The 17,900-nt window shown below is 62.5% G+C and overlaps 4 protein-coding genes across 5 annotated transcripts; all 4 read right to left on the minus strand.

Annotated features, from left to right (window-relative positions):
- Positions 1-717: 717 nt before the first annotated feature.
- Positions 718-3,969, minus strand: LCNL1 (lipocalin like 1). The gene is made up of 7 exons (XM_054393530.1): positions 3,874-3,969; positions 3,450-3,589; positions 2,818-2,888; positions 2,111-2,221; positions 1,570-1,671; positions 1,257-1,305; positions 718-744 (listed from the first exon to the last, which is right to left on the minus strand). The coding sequence occupies exons 1-6, from the start codon at positions 3,967-3,969 to the stop codon at positions 1,280-1,282; spliced, it is 546 nt and encodes a 181-aa protein (XP_054249505.1). The 3' UTR covers positions 718-744; positions 1,257-1,279.
- A 1,353-nt stretch (positions 3,970-5,322) lies between these two features.
- LOC128976090 (lipocalin-15-like) lies at positions 5,323-7,384 on the minus strand. Its single transcript, XM_054393208.1, has 7 exons — positions 7,289-7,384; positions 6,863-7,002; positions 6,597-6,667; positions 6,230-6,343; positions 5,647-5,748; positions 5,514-5,535; positions 5,323-5,360 (listed from the first exon to the last, which is right to left on the minus strand). Exons 1-7 carry the CDS (start codon positions 7,382-7,384, stop codon positions 5,357-5,359), a joined length of 549 nt encoding a protein of 182 aa, XP_054249183.1. The 3' UTR covers positions 5,323-5,356.
- Positions 7,385-8,264: 880 nt separating this feature from the next.
- LOC128976202 (lipocalin-like) lies at positions 8,265-10,914 on the minus strand. Of its 2 annotated transcripts, none has more exons than XM_054393350.1 (7): positions 10,792-10,914; positions 9,811-9,950; positions 9,603-9,679; positions 9,332-9,445; positions 8,991-9,092; positions 8,745-8,770; positions 8,265-8,438 (listed from the first exon to the last, which is right to left on the minus strand). In XM_054393350.1, the coding sequence occupies exons 1-6, from the start codon at positions 10,885-10,887 to the stop codon at positions 8,745-8,747; spliced, it is 555 nt and encodes a 184-aa protein (XP_054249325.1). In that variant the 5' UTR covers positions 10,888-10,914; the 3' UTR covers positions 8,265-8,438. The 2 variants fall into 2 exon arrangements, with proteins under 2 accessions (XP_054249325.1, XP_054249324.1); XM_054393349.1 differs by having other exon boundaries at positions 8,265-8,442.
- Positions 10,915-13,493: 2,579 nt separating this feature from the next.
- C8G (complement C8 gamma chain) lies at positions 13,494-17,311 on the minus strand. The gene is made up of 7 exons (XM_054393348.1): positions 17,165-17,311; positions 16,756-16,895; positions 15,993-16,063; positions 15,546-15,653; positions 15,163-15,264; positions 14,192-14,230; positions 13,494-13,711 (listed from the first exon to the last, which is right to left on the minus strand). The coding sequence occupies exons 1-7, from the start codon at positions 17,309-17,311 to the stop codon at positions 13,698-13,700; spliced, it is 621 nt and encodes a 206-aa protein (XP_054249323.1). The 3' UTR covers positions 13,494-13,697.
- Between the last annotated feature and the right edge of the window lie 589 nt (positions 17,312-17,900).

The following is a 17,900-nucleotide window of genomic DNA, read 5'->3' on the forward strand; positions in this document are numbered from 1 at the left end:
AAGGAAGACAATCTCTGGAGGCAGGTGTCCATCACTGCCAGGGAACCCGACTCCAGTGGGGGCTTTGTCTGCATGGTACCCGCTAGCAGAGATCTCATGCAGCCTGGCACCAGCTCTCTGGCTTTGGGTCCAGAGATTCAGATACTTACCTTCCACCAGCCCTCCAGCACCATGAGCTGAGTCTTGTGCTGCCTTGGCCCAGCCTGAGCTGGTGCTCAAACAGGTCTCCAGGGGAGAGAAGGGCTGCAGTGGCAGCAGGGAGAGCAGAGGGAAGATGAGTTGGATGATGGCAGTGGTTGCAGCCTTAGTTTCTGCACCCAGTTCCCAGCCCCTTGAGGATTTCCAGCCTCACTGCACCCCTTGCCTGCACCTCTGCCTCACCGTGGTCCTGTCCCATGGGAGGCACCCAGGAGGGAAAGTCCTGGTGGGCTCCAAAAATGTCCTTGCTTAGGCGAGCTCAGCCCAGCATGCCCCCAGCTCTTTCCCATCCACAGACCCTGGGAGGACAACAGAAGGGAGCACAGGCCTGAGCACCCCAGGCTCTCCACAGACAGCCACACCAAGCTCTGGGGTGAGTTTCTGTTTATTTGGCCAAAAGAAGGGACTGTGCTCGGGGGGAGCAGGAGACCTGCCAGAGTCTTGAGCACTGAGCTCAGCAGAGGGAGGGCAGAGCAGCAGCCTGGAGCTTCATGGTGTGGGTGTTGCATCACTTAGCAGGAGCATCCACCAGCTAGCCCAGATCTCCTAAAAACAGCCAGAAGAGGCAGCTTGAGCCTCTGAGGTGAGGGCCAAGGAGGGCTCTAGAGCCCCATGGGGGTCAGTGCACTCTTCCAGTTCTTCCACTCTGTAAGGAGCCATCTCCAGCAGGGAGTTTCTAGCTAAGCCCTGCATCTGAAGGTACATCAGTGTGGGTGGGAGAGCACATGTCAGGGTAGGCCAACCACAAACATGTTCTGCATGGTGAGACACCAGCTCAGCTCTGTCCACCTTTGCCAGCCCACAACCCCAAGGTGCCCTTGGCAGGAGCTGATGACCTGGCCCTGGCTGCTGGGTGAGCTCTGCAGCTGCTTCTCCACTGAACTGGGGGTTTTGATTCAAGTGCCCCTGATCATAGCTCCATAGGGAATGGTCCTACCTGGGCATGAGCTCCTGCACAGCTTCAACCACCTTGGCCCCCAGAGTAATTAAAAAAGTTCTTGGTGGCCCTTGCAGGGGCACCAAGGGGAACAGCTTCCAGCAGAGGACACTGCACTCACCCTGTGGCACTGCAGCAGCTCAGCTACACTGCCTCGAGGCTGCATTCCTCTGTGAAAACAAAGAGAATCCCTGAGTCCAGGGCTGTGCTCTGCCTGCTCCCACTTGGCACCCAAAACAGACAACCCAGGAATGAACTTGAGCAGGGTGAAAGCCACCAGGTGCCAAGCCAGAGCACCTCTTGCTGCCAGCACTTTCTCCTGCCAGCTCAGACCACAAAGTGTGGGCAGTGCTGGGCGGAGCTGGTCCCTGCCAGTGTGTCCTGGCTTCCCATACCAGCTGAGCCAGCCTGACATGGTGCTGGGCAGTGCTCACCCTGCCTGGGCAGCATCCTGATCATCTCGCTGCTGAAGCCCTTCTTCCTTGACAGGTTCTTGAACAGCTCCACAATTCTGGGGCTCACCTCCTGGGTTCTGCCTAAAGGTAAAGTCATAAATCAGCTGCAGGCTGTGGCCTCTCCCTGCAGCTCCTGGGCAGCTGGTGGTGGCCAGGCACATGAGATACCCCTCCCAAGTGACAAAACATCAGCACAGTGCCTCCTCTCATGGTTCCCATGCCCACCATTTCTGCCCCCTCTTATACAGGACCCCCACTCTTCAACCTGTTTTGCCAAGGTTAAGGGTAAGTACCCAAGGCCATGTGCTCCCAACATGGAGCCAAGGGCTGTGGCCAGCCTCCCCTGCCAGCCCCCAAATCGCTGCCCCTTCCCCTGCTCTGCAGGGAACACACAGCAGCCCCAGCCCCGCTCCTGCTCCCTCCCAGGGCAGGAGGGCAGGGGTGAAGGGGGCCTGTCCTTCAGACCCCCTGGACCCTCAGGACACAGCAACAGCCTGGCCAGCCCAGCCCTGGTACGCACTGTAGAGCCTCAGCATGTGCAGAGTCCTCCCATCCTTCACCCTGGAGGCCAGGATGACAGCATAGCTCTGCCCGTCTGTGTCCAGCACCTGCACGGTCTTGTTGCCTCTCTCTGCAAAGGGACGTGGAGGGAAGGGAAGGTGAATGACCTCCTCCTGAGGACTCCCACACTGTAAGAGGCCAGGGGCCAGGCCACCCAGCACACCTTCCTTCCATGTCTTCCTGTCCTGTTTTTTCCCTCTTGCTCCTCTAAGAGCCCAGAGGGAGCCCACACACAGATCACAGGTGAGCACTGGAGGACCTGGGGCAGGGTCACTGCTGACAGTGGAGCAGCCTGGCCAGTGTCAGACTGGCACTGGGGATGATGGGAAACCACTCATCTCTTGGGAACATTCATCTACCACCCCGTGCAGAATGAACCTGCTTTCCCCCAGGGTTTATCCCCGGTCTGAACATGCATGAAGCCAGAGCAGCTTCCCAGAGGGAGGGAGCAGAGGGACCTGCCACACTGGTGGGACACCAGCCTTGGTATATGCCAGGCTGCCACAGAGGTATATCCCACCCAGGACCTCAGGAGAGGCAGGTGGGCACCCCTGAGAGCCGTGGGCACCCCTGAGGGCCATGTTACCAGGGACAGGCAGCTGCTCCAGGCGAGGATGCTGGGCAGTACCTCCACCTCAGCCCCGGGGCAGGGCTGCCCCCACTCACCAGCGCTGTGGAATTCCCCAGGGCTGCCTGTGGGCCTGTAGATCCCTTCTGACCTCTTACACCCTGCCGGGCTGTAAAACAGCAACAGGAAGCTCTGGCTGGGGTGCAGTGACCCTTTGCCCTCGAGACCTCAGGGACACTGGCCCAGAGGCCACTGCCCCAAACACAGGACTTGCTGTTCAGGAGTGGGATGGTGTGGCCAGGGCAAGGAGGGGTTCAGGTGCCAGCCTTGGAGCAATGAGTTCCTGGGCTGACAGGGCACAGTGCTGGCACCTGGAACCATCCCATGGGGTCACACAGTGCTTCCCTTGCTCATGCTCTGAGCTGCTGGGATGAAGCTGGTCCAGCTGGGAAAGCTTTAATCAGTGGTCAGTTACCACTCTGCTGTGGCCCTGCTGGGAGCAGCAGAGTGTCTCAGCCTTCAGGATGGGACCACTGCTGGCTGGCTGCTGCTGCCCTGAAGGAGTTTCCACGATGAAACTCTCTAACCAAAGGGCTGGATGTCCTGCCTCACTCCCTGCCCAAGTCCTTCCTGGATGGTGAATGGAGGTGCCCAGGTGGAGACCCACCAGTGAAGGTCCAGAAGGGAGGCTGGTCAGTGAAGCTCACAGAGAAAAGCACTTGGTACTTACTAGGGAATTGCAAAAGAGATCTTCAGGTTGCCCTCTCCCAGGACTGTGATGTTGGCCATTGCCATCTTCAGCTCATCCTTTCTTTGCAGGAAGCCTAGGGAGCTGGAGGCCATAGCAGGGATGTACCATCTGCCTGCAACCTGGCAGCAAGGAAGGCTGTGAGGCCAGAGGAGGAGCAGGGGCTGTCCCCAGCTCAGACTGAGCCAGGACACACTCAGGCTATGGGACACCTGCATCCCCTCCAACACCAAAACCTCTGCTGGGGCACCCAGGCTGGTGGCTGCCCTCCGCTGAGCGTGGCAGCAGAGCCTGCAGTGGCTGTGGTGCCCCAGCTGTTCCCAGTACCAAAACACCTCCCCAGACCCCACCCTGGTGGCCAGAGGCCACTCTCCTACTCTTTTTTTCCCAGGGTGCTGTAGATCACCTTGCTCTTGTCCAGCCCTGCCGCCCCAAGATCCTCAGCCTCCACAGGCAGCAAGCAGAGCAGGGCCAGCCCCAGGCACAGCACCATGGTCCTCATCTTGCCACAGCTTTCTCCAGCTTTGCCAGCAGCATGCAGAGCAGTGCCAGGGCTGCTGGCTTTATAGTGCCACGCGCTCCCCTCACCCCTGTCCTGAGGCTGCTGCGTGCCCAGCTGCACGGTGGTGGCTTGGGCAAGGTGGTGGCTTGGAGGGGCTGAAGTCAGCCTGGGGCAAACAGGCTCCAGTCTTGCGGAATAAGGGAAGTGCCTGCGGCCCCAGGAGCTGTGTTCCAGGAACTGCTGCAGCAGTGCTGAAATGTGGGATTTTCCCTGCCCTGTTTCTTTAGTCTCTTGTGAAAGAACAAAGAAAGCTTTTGTTTCCTGGCTGGCTGCCACAGGGCTGCTGGGAGGAGCAGGAAGGCCCTTCCCAGCATGGGCCACGCAGCACCAGCACCCAGTGACCTGGCACAAAGGGGATCAATCACCTGCCCCTCTGCCCAGGCTGGCATCTGCCCCAAGGCTGCTGCTGGGATCATGCCCAAACCCAGGGAGCTATATGCTGCTGGCATGACCTGACCCCATGATACCAGGGCAGGTTCACCCACCTGCCCTGAGGCACCCAGGGTCTTCCAAGCAGGGTGCACCTGGAGCAGGGAACCAGAGAAAGGGGCTCATGGCACTGTAGCAGGGTGCCCCCTCCTTGGGTATGATGTCTCCAGTGCCCTGACTCTGGCAAGCTCCATGCTGCTCCCTCTCAGCCCTGCACCTCACTGGGCACTGAGGGACTCCTGTTCCAGGGCAGGTGGGGCAAGGGTAGTAGGGGACTGCCCCTGCTCTGCAGGAGGTATAGGGAATGGATGCTGCCCTTATGGCTCATGGCAGATGAGAGGTCCAAATGAGATAGGCATGGGGGTCCCAGTCCTGCTGTGGGGGAATGAGCCGGGAGTGGGGCAAGCTCCCTGCCAGCAGCCAGAGCCCATGCAGGCAGGGCTGGGCAGCCTGACCACTCAAACTTGCCTGCCCAGCCACACAAAGCCCTGCTCAATCCAGCTTGATTCTCCCCTGCTCACATCCTTAGCACCTGCCCCACTGCAGCTTCGCCATCCTCTGCTTTAAACCCTGCCCATGCTGGGTGCAGTGAACAACACAGCAAAGGAGCCCCTGGATGCACCTGGGTTGCTGAGAAGAAGGGTGGGGCCCAGGAACAGGAACGCTGGGCTCAGGGTGCCAGGAGAGCCTGGCAGCACCCCTGCTCCTGCCAAAGACACCACCAAGTCCTGAGGCAGCTTCTGCACCTATTTATTCAGAGGGGTCAGGTGTGGTCCTGCTGTGGGACAGTGAGGCTGGCACAGCCCAGGTGGGGAGGATGATGAGGGGCACCACAGAGAGGCAGCAGAACCTCGTTTCCACCAGGTCTGGGGCACTCATGGCCCTGACGTTGGCCTCTTCAGCTGCAGGGAGGCAGGACAGACAGACAACAGGAGTTAGGTCAGGGGAAAGCCAAAGCAAAGCAGAGCCCAAGGCAGGCTCCCAGGGGGCTGTGAGTCCATACTCAGCTCAGGCTGTGCCGGGAGGGTGACCCGGCTCCCTCCAGCCATGCTCACCTGGTGGCCTCGGTGCACTGATCTGTTGGGAAGCAGAGAGGGGTTAGCATGGCATGGGCAGTGCCCTGAGCCCCCATGCAGCCTCCTGATTCAGAAGGGCCACAAGTGCCACCTGCACCCTCCTGGCACTCACCGGAGGCGGGCAGGACTGCCAGCATGTCCTCGGTCAGGCCCACAGTGGGGATGAGCTCTCTGAAGGTCTGCAGGAGCTGGGGGCTTGGGTCCTGCTCTCTCGCTGCAGCCAGACACCCAACATGGGGGCTGGTGAGTGTGGGGGGACCTGGCAGCATGCCCCATGCTGGGGGGTCTGCTTCCAGTAGGGCAGCCATAGGATCCCAGGGAAGGGTAAAGCAAAGCCATGGGAGGTGGAGGGTGGACATTGGGCACCCCAAGAGTGCCCTGGGCTGGTAGCAGCAGCAAAGGGACACAAGGACAGCTGGTGGGGCTGAGGTTCTGGAGCAGGACAGACATGCTGCAGAGGGGCTGCAGTTCCACCCCCGACCAACCACTGATATTTCTGGTGCAAGGTTTCATTTGCCCCAGAGGGAATTCCCTGGGTGTGCCCTGGAGGCTGGAGGGCAGCACGCTGGGTGCCAGCATGGTGAGCTGCAGCAGTGGTGGGGAGCCCAGCCCATGCCCCCAGCCCGTGCCCCCAGCCCGTGCCCCCAGCCCCTCCCCAGGAGGCACGAGTGCCCACCAGCCCCCCTGACACCCACTGAAGAGCTGCAGCATGGTCTTGGGCCTCTGCCCACTCCGCTGGGCCTCGTGCAGGATGGCATAGTGGCTGTAGTCGGTGTCCAGCACACGCAACTCCTTATTCTCTTCTGCTGCTAAAGGACTCCAGAAGGTTCCTGATGGGCAGTGCAGCACAGCCCAGGCCCCTCTGTGGCCCCCACCAGGGCTCATGGCTCAGGCCCAGAGCCCCAGTTTCACCCACAGTGGGCATAAAGAATCCCTCTGTGATCCAGCAGAGCCAGGTGCCCACCCAAGTGATGGAGGGAGAGGGGCCAGACCTGCCTCCTGCTGCTCCCCGGGCACGGGGCCATGGATGCCCACCCTCCATTTATGACCCCCCGTGCCCACACATACCCAGGTAGTGCCCTGCCTGCCCACTTCGCTGGAAGAGCAGCTCAAACTTTTGGCATTTGTCCATCCTGGAAAGGGAAAATCGAGACAGTGGTAGATGCCACGTGGGTGGGCAGCAGGGTGGCAGAGCAGGTGAGGCTCAGCCTGCCTGAGGACATGCATGGGCAGGGATGGGCACCATGGCATGTCCTTGCCCAGCTGCCTGGGTGCAGAGAGGAGCCCCCTGGCCCCATCAAGACACAGTGAGCACGATGGGCACTCACAGGGGCCAGAGAAACTTCACGGCCAGGTCCCCCTCTGGCAGGAGGCTGATGGAGATGATGGCTGACTTCATCTCGTTCTTCATCTTCAGGAACACGGAGCAGTTGGAAACGGCAGCGACAAGATGCCATGAACCTGCAAACTGCAGCAGGGCATCATTGGAAGGCTTTGGCACAGCCATGGGGACCTGCCACCCATGGGTGGCAACTGCCAGCCTGCAGTGGGGAACCAGCTGGCCAGAACCAACCCCATGGATACCTTGCACAGGTCAAACTCTCCCAGAAGCTTCCCTAGTGTCAGCTCAGGGCCAGGACCAAGGGGTGCCTAGGGGTTCCCAGCCATGCCTAGGGGTGCCACATGGGTTCCCCGCCCCAGCCAGCCCCTCCAGCCCGGGCAGGACTGGCTGAGTGGGCACTCAGTGCTGTTACCTTCTTGGCATTGAAGTCTGGCTGCACAGAGACATCAGCCCCTGCCTGCAGCAGGCAGAGCAGGGCCAGAGCCAGGCTGGGCAGCATCACCACCATGCTTGCTGCAAGAGCTGGGTGCAGGCAGGTCAGGCTGCACCACCTTTATAGCCCCCGCTGCTGGCAGCACCCCCTGCCCGCCCCCCACTTTATGCAACAGGTTACACAAGCACAGGGCTCTCTTGTGCCCGTATTGGGTGACAGCCTTGCCCCTTCCCTCTCTAATTGTCCAGCCCTAGATGAATGCAGCCTTGTGTGGCACCCAGAGCATGCTGGGGACTGGGCCATGGCTGGTGCCCAGGGCACTCCCAGGCCCCCCCCCTTCTTGCTGTTGCCCACTGTCCCCAGGGTCTGGCAGTGCCTCAGGCAGGAGGTTGGGTGTTTGGCTGGGGTTGGCCGGGGGCTGAGCCACAGTTTGGTGCTCCCAGAAGGGGCTGTGCCTTCCCAGGCTGCTGGCAGCAGGCACAGACCCCACTCCCAGAGAGGGTCTGGACTCATGGCACGGAGGGCAGGTGGGCAGCTGGGGCTCAGCCACATCCAGTGCCCCCAGCAGTCACTCTGTTTCATGTCCATCCTCCTCCACATTTTTGGAGACCCTCCCTGTGATTGCCCATCACCCCATGCCCACACTGCCAGCCTGCACTCTGGCAGGGAAGCTGAGGCAGGGAGGCTGGGGGTAGCTCAGGATGCCCAAGGGATTAGATGGGAATGAATCTTCCCAACAGGTCCCAGCCATGAGGACTCTTTCTCCCTAGACCAGGCTGGTTTGGTGACCAGGCAGCACCACGGGGATGCAGGTGCCTGTGGGGTCTCACCCTACAGCTCCATGGGTAGAAGCTGGGATCAGCCCTAACTCCAAGTGCTAGCCACAGTCCAGCCCATTACCACCAGGGTGCTTCCCCCTCCTCATCGCTCCATGGGGGCTTCCCCATGAGGACCCAGCAGACCAGGGCAGGGGGCTGGTTTGTACAGGCTTTAATGGAGAGGGGGTACAGGTGTGGGTGTGAAGCCAGGGAGCCAAGGCTGCTGCGGTGCTGAGGGTGCATTGGGGACAAGACTGGGTGGCCACCAGCTCGGGCTGGCCTCAGGGCTCTGCTGGCAGTCGACGGTGTGTCTGCCTGGAAGAGAGGATGGGGTGAGCACAGCTGAGCTGGGGGAGCTGTGGAAGATGTGGGGGGATCTCAGCCCTGCCAGGCCCACACTGAGTGGGTGAGCATCCAGCACCCAGGGTCTGGGGCAACAAAAGAGCCACCCCATGGGGATGGGCTGGAGGATCCCAGCAGGGATAAGGGGAACCCCAGGGAAGGGAGCAGTTTGGGAAGGCTGGGAGCTCTGCAGAGTGGAGTGGCTCTGTGCACCTCCTGTCGTCCCACCCCCGCCCTGCAGGGCTGGTCTGAGCACTGGGGAAGGCAGGACTCACCTAGGCAGCATCTGCCATGCACTTATCTGCAGGAGGAAGAAAAGAGATCAGCTCCTGCAGGGGCTGGGGGAGCACTGCCCCTCCAAAGGACCCTGCACAGGGCTCTGCTCAGCAGCACCCCATGGCTGGCCCCATGCTGGCCCCACAGAGAGGCAGGGAGGAGGCAGGAGGATCTCCTCCCTCTCTGGCCCCCGGGGTACCTCACCCTTGCTCCCAACCACCACTCCTGCACCCCCAGCTCCTCACCTGTGTGGGGCAGGATGAGGATCTCTTCCTCCAACAGGCCCTGCTCCCTGGAGAACTGGGTGAACCTCTCCAGGCGCTCAGGACTGAGCTCCTTGGTCCGGCCTGCAGTGAGAGCAGGGTGAGAGGCAGCCCCCCTCAGAGCTCCCAGGGAGGGGTCATGCTGCCCAGCAAGAGACAGGTTCCCCAGGAAGGGGATCCCAGCCCAGCCATCCCATGTGTCACCCCAGCTTGGAAGATGCGGCTGTCCCCTTCCTGTGGGAGAGCTTCCCCACCCAGGACATCCCAGGGTTTTCCAGGGTGGGGGTGGGGTAGGCAGCCTGGTGGTGCCAGGGCAGACTTACTGTAGAGCAGCACCATGGTGGAGGAGCCACTGCTCTTGGAGATCTGGGTGGCTACCAAGGCATACTCGTCGTAGTTGGTCTCCACCACACGGATGTCGTGCTTGCTGCCCCATCCTGGGGGGGTGCAGAGGGCACAGCTCAGCCCCTGGCACTGAGCCAGCCCCAAGCTGCTCCCACAAGGGCAGAAGCAGGGACAGGTGATAGCGAGGCTGAGCTGGGAGCTGTGCCACACCAGGAGTTGGCCCCCAGGAGCTGGGGGCTGGGCACTCACGTGGGCTGCTGTAGCTGAAGCGCCCTGGCTGCTCTGTCTTAGTGTAGAGGCTGTTCCTCTTCTCGCAGTGGTCACCTCTGGGGAGCACAGCATGAGGACGTTAGAGGGGCTGGGGAGGGGGCATGCTCCAGCCCACACATAGCCCCAGGCATGGCACTATGGGAGGGCACACCCTGCTCACTCACCCACCCCTGGCCCACGCTCATACTTGGGGTAGGTAGTGACGACCTCCAGGTTCCCATCTGCAGTGGCTGAGATGACTGTGGTGCACATTTTCATCAGGTGCTTCTTCTCCTTGAACCAGTTGGAGTTGGAGGCCAGGCCGAGGGTGTACCACTTCCCTGTGAGCTGCACACAACCTCTGCTCAGTCACCAGCTGGGCACGGATCCTGTCCACCCCCCACCAGCCCCAGACCAAGCCAGCTCCCTCCCCTGCCAGTCTGCACTCCAGAGAAGGGCAGTCCTGGGGTTCCCATCCCACAGGGAGCTGCTACAGCTCTCAGCATCCACAACACCCAGCAGCCAGGAGAGCCCTTCGCTGCCTGGCACTTGTGTTTCCTTCCTCTTCATCCCAGTCCCGAGGAGGGGGTGACAGGGCCACCTGGCTGTGAGATGCCATTTACATCCACCCAGGGGCATCCAGGGCTCATCCCAACTGCATCCCTAGGGCCATGGGCTCAGTGCAGCTGTGAGCCTTGGAGATGGGCTGCGCTGGGACCACCTCGGCAGGACTTTGCCATCCTCCAGCCTGGCAGGAGGTGCCTCCACACCATCACCTCCCTGAGGTAGCTCCCTGGAGGAGCAGGCAGTGTGGCCCCTGCAGGGGTGGGGTCTGTGCCGGGGGAGGGCAGGAGTCCATCACCTGTCTCCCTGCTGCTTGTCAAACTGCCCTTGCCTTGTGCAGTCCCCCTACAAAATCCCCCCCGCATCCCCCCACAGCACCGCAGCCGGCCCAACCCCACACCTCCCGCGGCTGCCCCACAGAGTGCAGCCTTCGTCCTGCATCCTCTCCAGAGCCACTGAACCCAGGCCCTGGTGGCTACCCGGGGATGGGGGGTCTGGCCACTAGCCACCCGGTTTCCCTCAGTGCCGAGCCCAGCCTTGCCCCAGGTCCACCTCAGCGGCCTCTGCACACAGCCCCCCAGGACACCCTGAGCGCCTCGCAGGTGCTGCTGCCAGGCTGTGCCACCTTGTCCTGCTGGAAGTCAGGCTGCACGGGAACGTCCTGGGCGTGCAGGGCACCGAGCAGGGCCAGCCCCAGCACTCCGAGCAGTGCGGCGTGCATCTTCCCCTAGAGCAGAGCCGAGCTGAGCGAGAGGGCCACGCAGCGATGCAATGCAGGAGGGTCAGGCGAGCCCCTATTTATGGGCAGGCTGAGCAGCGGCCCCAGGGGGCAGCCCCGGCTCCCCCCCGCGCCGTTATGCAAGCGAGAGCAGGGGCGAGCGCCAGAGCCAAAGGGCAGGCCGGGAAGCTGCGAACGTTCCTCTCCTGTTGCTGGGACATGTTCGGTCCGGCTTGCCAAACTGCCTGCAGCAAGAACCCAGCCCACAGCCAGCGCCGGTCCCAGCCCCCGCGCTGCAGGGCAGGGGGGCAGCGTTGCTCCATCACTCCAACTCTGAGAGGGGTCCCAAGTGAGCTGGAGGGAATAGCAAGTGCCTGCCTGGGCCTGATCCAGTCCATGGGCACCTTTGGGTGCTCCTGTGGGACCTCCTGCCTTGCCCTGACCCAAGCCCCTGCATCATGCAAGGAATCATCCTTGCTTGGTCCCAACACCCATCATGGTGCATGCCCCATGGGGAGCTGGGGGCTGGAGGTGTTGGGAAGGAGCCAGACTCTTGCCTCGGGCAGCTCTGATGCCCAGCTCCCTGGGGACCAGCACGCAGCCAGAGGGCCTGGAGATGTCCTCCTCTTTGATTTAGGGTCGGCTGTGAGTGCCGGGGGACACCCTGAGCAGCCACAGGCCTGGCACAGCTTGGGCAGGGCTGGCTGTGCAGGGGACAGCAGCAGCCCAGGCTCTCCCCGCAGCAGGGCCCTGCCAAGGCTTTATGTAAGGAGTGTTTGCACAACAGCTGTTTTTCTCCTCTGGCAGCCCCCCTGCCCAGCACATTCCCCTCCCCACACCCAGCTGAGCCTGGCCTGCCCCTGCCCCTGCTCCTGCTCCCCAGGCCGGCCCCAGCTCCGTGGATTTGTTCAAACAAAACAAACACTGAGCTGGGCAGGACCCAGCATCACGAGAGCCAGGCTGGGGCCCCCCACACACCGGGCTGGAGGCTCAGCCTCCACCCGAGCCCACCTTGGGGGTGCAGGGTGCCAGGAGGAGCTCTGTCAATCAGGCATCAGAAGCATGAAGCACCCGCGGATGTCCCTGGGGTTCTGCACTGGAGAAGGGAAACAAAGCCCCCCCTGCAGCCCAGGCATCTCTTGCTCCCTGCCCTGTGCAGTGGCAGGAGGGGTTGCCCAGGACGTGCCTGTTCTCCTGAGGCTGACAAAGCTGGGGCGCAAGGAGCTGGGTGGCAAAGCTGGGTGCATGGTCATGCGTGTGGGGCACAGGGGGGCACTGGCAGCAGTGTGGGGCAGGCTGAGCCTGATGCCATGGCTGGGGAGCACGAGCAGGACAGAAGCAGCCAGGCTGTAATCACCAACGGTGCCTGAGCAGACCCTGAGGCACAGCCCAGACGTTTGCACCCCGGAATGGGTCCATGCCAGATAAACCTGGGCAGGGCTGCAGGGGGGCTGGTGTAGGGTGGGCAGGTAGGACTCTGCCTTCGTCTCCCATCACCCTGCCGAGGCTCCACCAAGATGCAGCCATTTCTGGGGTGTGGGTGGCCGCAGGGGAGGAAGGGAGCTGGATCCACAGGCGCCCGACCCTGCCACCGGGCGCGCTGGGGGTCTGCGGGCGCGGCCGGACACGGCTGTCCCACGCGTGGGCAGCGGGGCGGGGACTGGGTGGGGGCGGGTCACGGGGCCCTTACATAAAGCCCTGATAAACAACGTGTGGTGTGAGCAGCTTCCTGCCATTGCACAACGCTGCTGCGGGCACAGCGCTGCTCCCCGCGGGGGGCACTGCACCAGCCCGCGGCCAGGGGTTGCTCCCTGTCCCCTCCCACCACCCTAATAGCACCACTTGCCCAAAGCATCCCGGGTCCCGGCCCAAGCGTGTGGCAGGGCAGCCTCGGCCAGGCTGGATGTGCAGGGGAGAGGAGGAGTCCTGCAAGGGGCTGCAGTGTTAACTCGGGCTGCAGCCTCTCACCCCTGGTTGCAGCCCCAATGCAAGCCCCTGCAGTGCCCACAGCCCATGCTCAGAGCATGCAAGGGACATCCCCTGCCTGGCTCTGCAGCCAGGTGCTGGCAGCTGGCAGCCTTTGGGCAGGGGTCTGACCCTGGCAATAGCCCCTGTGGGAACATGGTCCACAGAGCTGGGGCAGGGCAATGGAGTCTTCCACTGCCCAGAGGCCCTGGGGATGGGAAGCAGAACCACTGCAGGGTAGAGGTGGCCCTGAAGGATCTCCCGGCTTGCCCAAGAGGAAGAGCTAATCCTGTGCTGGTCCTTAGTGCCCCCCACAGCACAGGCACAAAGCTTTTCACTGCATCATGCTGGGCATTCAGGGCATTCCCTTGGCTCACCAACCAGCCAGGCTCATGGGTACTGTGGCAACTGAGAGCAGAGCAAGAACTGCCATGACTCCTGCCTCCATGTCCTACGGTGGGCGTGAGGCGAAAGCATGCTAGAGTTGTGTGGAGGGGGCTGCATGGCCCCCCAGCACCCTCTGGCATCCCCTAGGCTGGGAACATGGTGCCAGGACCCTGGTGGTGCAGGGGTAAAGGCCTTGCTGGGGCAGATGGAGGGGGGACTTGCCTGGACACAGCCCCTTTTTCAAGGTGTTTATTGGGGTGTCACTGCTGGGCACAGGGACACAGTGCAGAAGGGTGACACAAAGCTGCAGGGGAGCAGGACAAGGACAAGCAGGGCTGCCAGCACTGCTGGGGGAGCTGGGGAGCCCTGGGGCTGGCTCCAGGGCTGAGGAGGAACAACAGGGCCTGGCCAAAGCCTGTCTCAGTCCTGCATGGCCACAGGTGGCTGGATGATGCCTGCACCTACAGCTTCATTTCTGGAAGGGAAGGAGAACTGCTGAGGGGCTGGAGAGACTCCGAGTCCAGCACAGCTGGAGACCCACCTCTGCCTCCCCAGGCACCAGCAAGAAGTCTGCTCCCAGGGACCCCAGCACTCACCCTGGGGCATCCCTCTCCTGGGACCCTTCATCTCAGACCAGCTTTCACCCCAGGAAACATCAATACAGACCCCACTAAGCCCAGCCTGACTCCTGTGGGGGTGAATGGGGCTTTGTTTTGCCAGGGTGTATCTGATGCCTGTCCTGGGTGGCAGTCTACCACCTCCTCACTGCATCTCAATGGCATGGAGAGACCTTGTCCTGAAGGATCGTCTGGCATGGATCCCCCTGTGCCAGACCAGCCCCCTGCATTCCAGGGGCAGGAGAACATGGTTGTGGTACAGAGTGAGTCAAGCCTGGCATGCTCAGCCCAGAGGCACAAGGTGGGACCTGGTGCATCACCTGGGAACCACAACTCACCATCAAGGATGTGGAACTCATCTGCAGAGTCACAAAACCCTGTAAGAGAGAGTCCAGGTGGTCACTCTGCCTGGGCACCCAAGTGCCCCCAGCCCAGCACCCCAGGGACACAGGAGGGCACAGCCCAGGCTGTGCATCTTTGTCCATGGGGTGGTCACAGAGCCCAGTGTGGCCCTGCTGTGGGTAACATGGGGCCACAAGGTGTTAATATGGAACCACAGAATCCTTTAGGCTGGAAAGGGCCTTTAAAAACATTAAGTCCAACCATGAACCCAACACTGCCAAGTCTGCTGCTAACCCACACCCCTCAGCACCATGTCTATGTGTTTTAAACCCTTCCAGGAATGGTGACTCCACCACTGCCCTGGGTAGCCTGTGCCAGGCCTTGACAACCTTTTTTGGAGAAGTTGTTCCTTATGTCCAACCTAAACCTGTCCTAGTGCAGCTTGAGGTCATTTCCTCTCATTCTGTCACCTTGCCCCAGGTTCCTTTCAGGAAGCTGTAGAGAGCAATGAGGTCTCCCTCAGCCTCCTCTTCTCCAGGCTGAACACTCCCAGCTACCTCAGCTGCTTCTCCCCAGCCCTGTTCTCCAGACCCTTCCCCAGCTTTGTTGCCCTTCTCTTGACCTGCTCCAGCTCCTCAATGTCCTTCTTGGAGCGAGGAGCCCAAAGCCGACCTGAAGATCGAAGGTGCAGCCTCACCAGTGCCCAGTGCAGGAGCACAATCACTGCCCCAGTCCTGCTGACCACACCATTGCTGATCCAGGCCAGGATGCCGTTGGACTTCCTGCCACCTGGGCACTGCTGGCTCACCTTCAACACCCCCTGGTCCTTTCCAGCCACAACCCCCCATGTGGTGTTCCTCCCCCTCCCCGTGCTGGAGGGCCAAACCCCAACCCCTGGTGCTGGGAAGTGCTCCTGTGTGCAGCCCTCCCTGTGGGTGTGCCCTGCTGCAGGGGCTGTGCCACCCACCGTACGTGGGGAAGTAGTAGGTCAGGTCCTTGCTCAGCCCCACAGCCCTGCTGTGCTGCTCAAACTTCTCCACGATGGCGTCGCTGACGTGGCTGCTCCGTCCTGTGCAGCACAGCAGGGAAGTACTGTCAGCCCTGCCTGTCCCTGCCCCAAAGCCCCCTGTGCCCCCCACAGCAAAGCTCAGGGCCCAGGGGGCTTTCAGCTCAGAGAAGCCAGCTGCTGGCTCCCCTCCTGCAGCATCTGGGGACAAAACTCTCTGGGGACTGGGCCCCATGGGCCCCCTGACCCCATCCCTGTGTTTGGGTCTCCAAAACACATCACAGGTTTCCCACCCCTCTGCCATCCTTCATCTGTCTGCCACAAGTTCCCAGGTGCTAACCCACCGTAAAGCTTTACGGAGATGCTGTGACCCTTCTGGTAGTAGAGGATGGCATAGCTGCTGTGGTCTGTTTCGCCCAGCACCACGTCCACCTTGCTGCCATAACCACTGCCTGGGGAAGACAGTGGTGGCAGAGGGCAGCCCCAGTTATTTCTGGTTAAGCCCAGTTAGACCCTGGTCATTGTTTCACCAGGAGTGGGATGTACAAGGGGTGAAATTCCGGGCACAGCAGGTGCAGCCCCATAGGCTGCTGTTCCCCACCAGCAGGCACTGGCCCACAGCACTGCCTGTGATGGCATCTGGGCATTGTGGCACTTGGAGACCCCAGAGGTGGGGTATTGGGAGGGTACTGGGAAAGCGAACACTGGTACCAAAATCTTGGCGAGAGCAGGAGTGGGGATCTCCAGCTGCACAGCCCCTGCAGCCCCCAGCCCAGCCCAGCCTCCCTCACCCTTCAGGAGGAAACGTCCGTGGGCCCCAGCAGGGAGGTACCGCTGCCGGATCTCCCAGCACATGCCAGCCCTGCACGGGAGAGAAGGAGCTTGGGACCCAGCCTTGGACCCTGCCCACCCTGCTTGCTAGGGCTCCCATGGGACCTGCTCCCTTTGGAACTTTGTCCCCAGGGAAATGCTGCAGTGGGGATGCTGCAATGCTCTTTGTCCCTGAGCCCTGTGGAGACGCAAGACAGAGGCAGAGCCTCGAAACCTGAGGAGCCCAAGGGGCCCCTGCCTCCTCCTCACAGCTCTGAGCCTGACTCCGCCTCTCAGACCACCCGCCCTCCCCCAGGCTGGGGAAAGTGCCCATGGGTGTGCTAAAAACCCCTCGCTTCAACTGTGCTGCTGCTGCGCTAGCCTCAAGCTAGTCCATGCCAGGACAGCCCAAGCCCACCCGAGGCTGGCGGCCATGTGGATGACACAGGGTCAGCCTGTCGTGGCCAGGTCTTCTACCACAAAACACCCCCGAGGTCACACCTACAGTTTGCTCTGGGGCAGCCTCCAGCCATGGCACTGGTTCTGCTCTGAGCTGCCTGCAGCTCCCCTGTCCTAGCCCATGTCCCCGCCCTATCCAGTGTCCCTCAGCCCAGGACACTGGCCGTGCTCCAGCCTGCTTGCTGTATCTCCATCCCGTCCAGTGTCTCCTGTCCCCATCCCAAGGCGTGGACCCTGTTCTGACCTGCCCGCAATGCCCCTGTCCCTGCCTGTGGCATCACTCACAGCTTCCTGAAGGTGCTGACGGCCAGGATCTGCCCATCTGGAACGGTCACCGTCACTGCCGTAGCCTCCAGCCGGTGGCTGTGCTCCGCGAGGTAGCTGCAGCGAGAGGCAACTCCAACCAAAAACCACCTCCCTGCGAGCTGCGTGGCACACGGGAACTGCCTTATGAGGTGCAGCCCGGAGTGCCACCACCCCGCTGCCCTGAGCTCCCACCAGCCCGAACACGCTTCCTCCGTGGCATCTGCACTCCCTTAGCACCTCTGCCCGCAGCCAGGTCCATCGGTGTGCCCCCGGGGCATGATTGCCATTGTTCAGGGACAGAGCAGGACACACAGGAGCATGGCATGGGGACAGGCTGGTGCAGGGCAGTTGCGCGGAGGCGGTGCTGCGCCGCGGCCACGGCCCTCACCTGGGCCAGGCTGAGCTCTGCCTCAGCCGCCACCTTCTCCAGAGGGCTCTGGGGAGTGGGCAGCCGCCGCCGCCGCGGCCCCTGCCCCAGCCCCGTCGGGGCCGCGAGGAGCAGACCGAAGAGCAGGAGGGAGTCCAGGGCCGCCATGGTGCCGCTCTGCCGGGAAGTGGCGGGGTCAGGCGGTCACCGCGGCCGGGCAGGAGGCCGGGCAGGCGGGACCGCGGGCAGCTGCAAGTCGGGGTCAAGGCCGAAGCAGGCCGGGGGTGGGGACGAGCACGACCCGAACCGGGCAGGGCCGCCGGGGCGCAGCGGTGCCCGTGCCGGAGCTCGATGCCGGAGGGCGGAGACGAAGCCCGCCACAAGCTGTGCACCCCCGGGAGCCGCGGAGACCCCAGCCCACCGCGCGGCGGGGCCTGGGCCTGGGCCTGGGCCTGGGCCTGGGCGGGGGGGTGGGGCTGCATACGGAGGCGGGGCCTGTTCGTGGGGGCAGGGTCGAGCAGGGTAGGGCGGGGCGGTGTCTAGGCGGGGCGGAGCTACCGCTGGGGCCGCTGCGCGAGCGATCGTGTCACGTTCGGCTAGCGGTGACTAGCGCGTCCCGGGGAGCTCTGGGCTCGAGATGTCAGGCCTGCGATAGAGAGCAGCGCGGTGATTGGAAGGGGTAGGAAACCACAGAGAGCGGCGGCCAGAGCGGCCTGCCCGAGCCGGAGCGGAAGAGCGGGGCGGGGAGGCCGGAAGC

This window comes from Indicator indicator, chromosome 28 (assembly GCF_027791375.1).
Source record: "Indicator indicator isolate 239-I01 chromosome 28, UM_Iind_1.1, whole genome shotgun sequence".
In the NCBI taxonomy this organism is placed as follows: Eukaryota; Metazoa; Chordata; class Aves; order Piciformes; family Indicatoridae; genus Indicator; species Indicator indicator.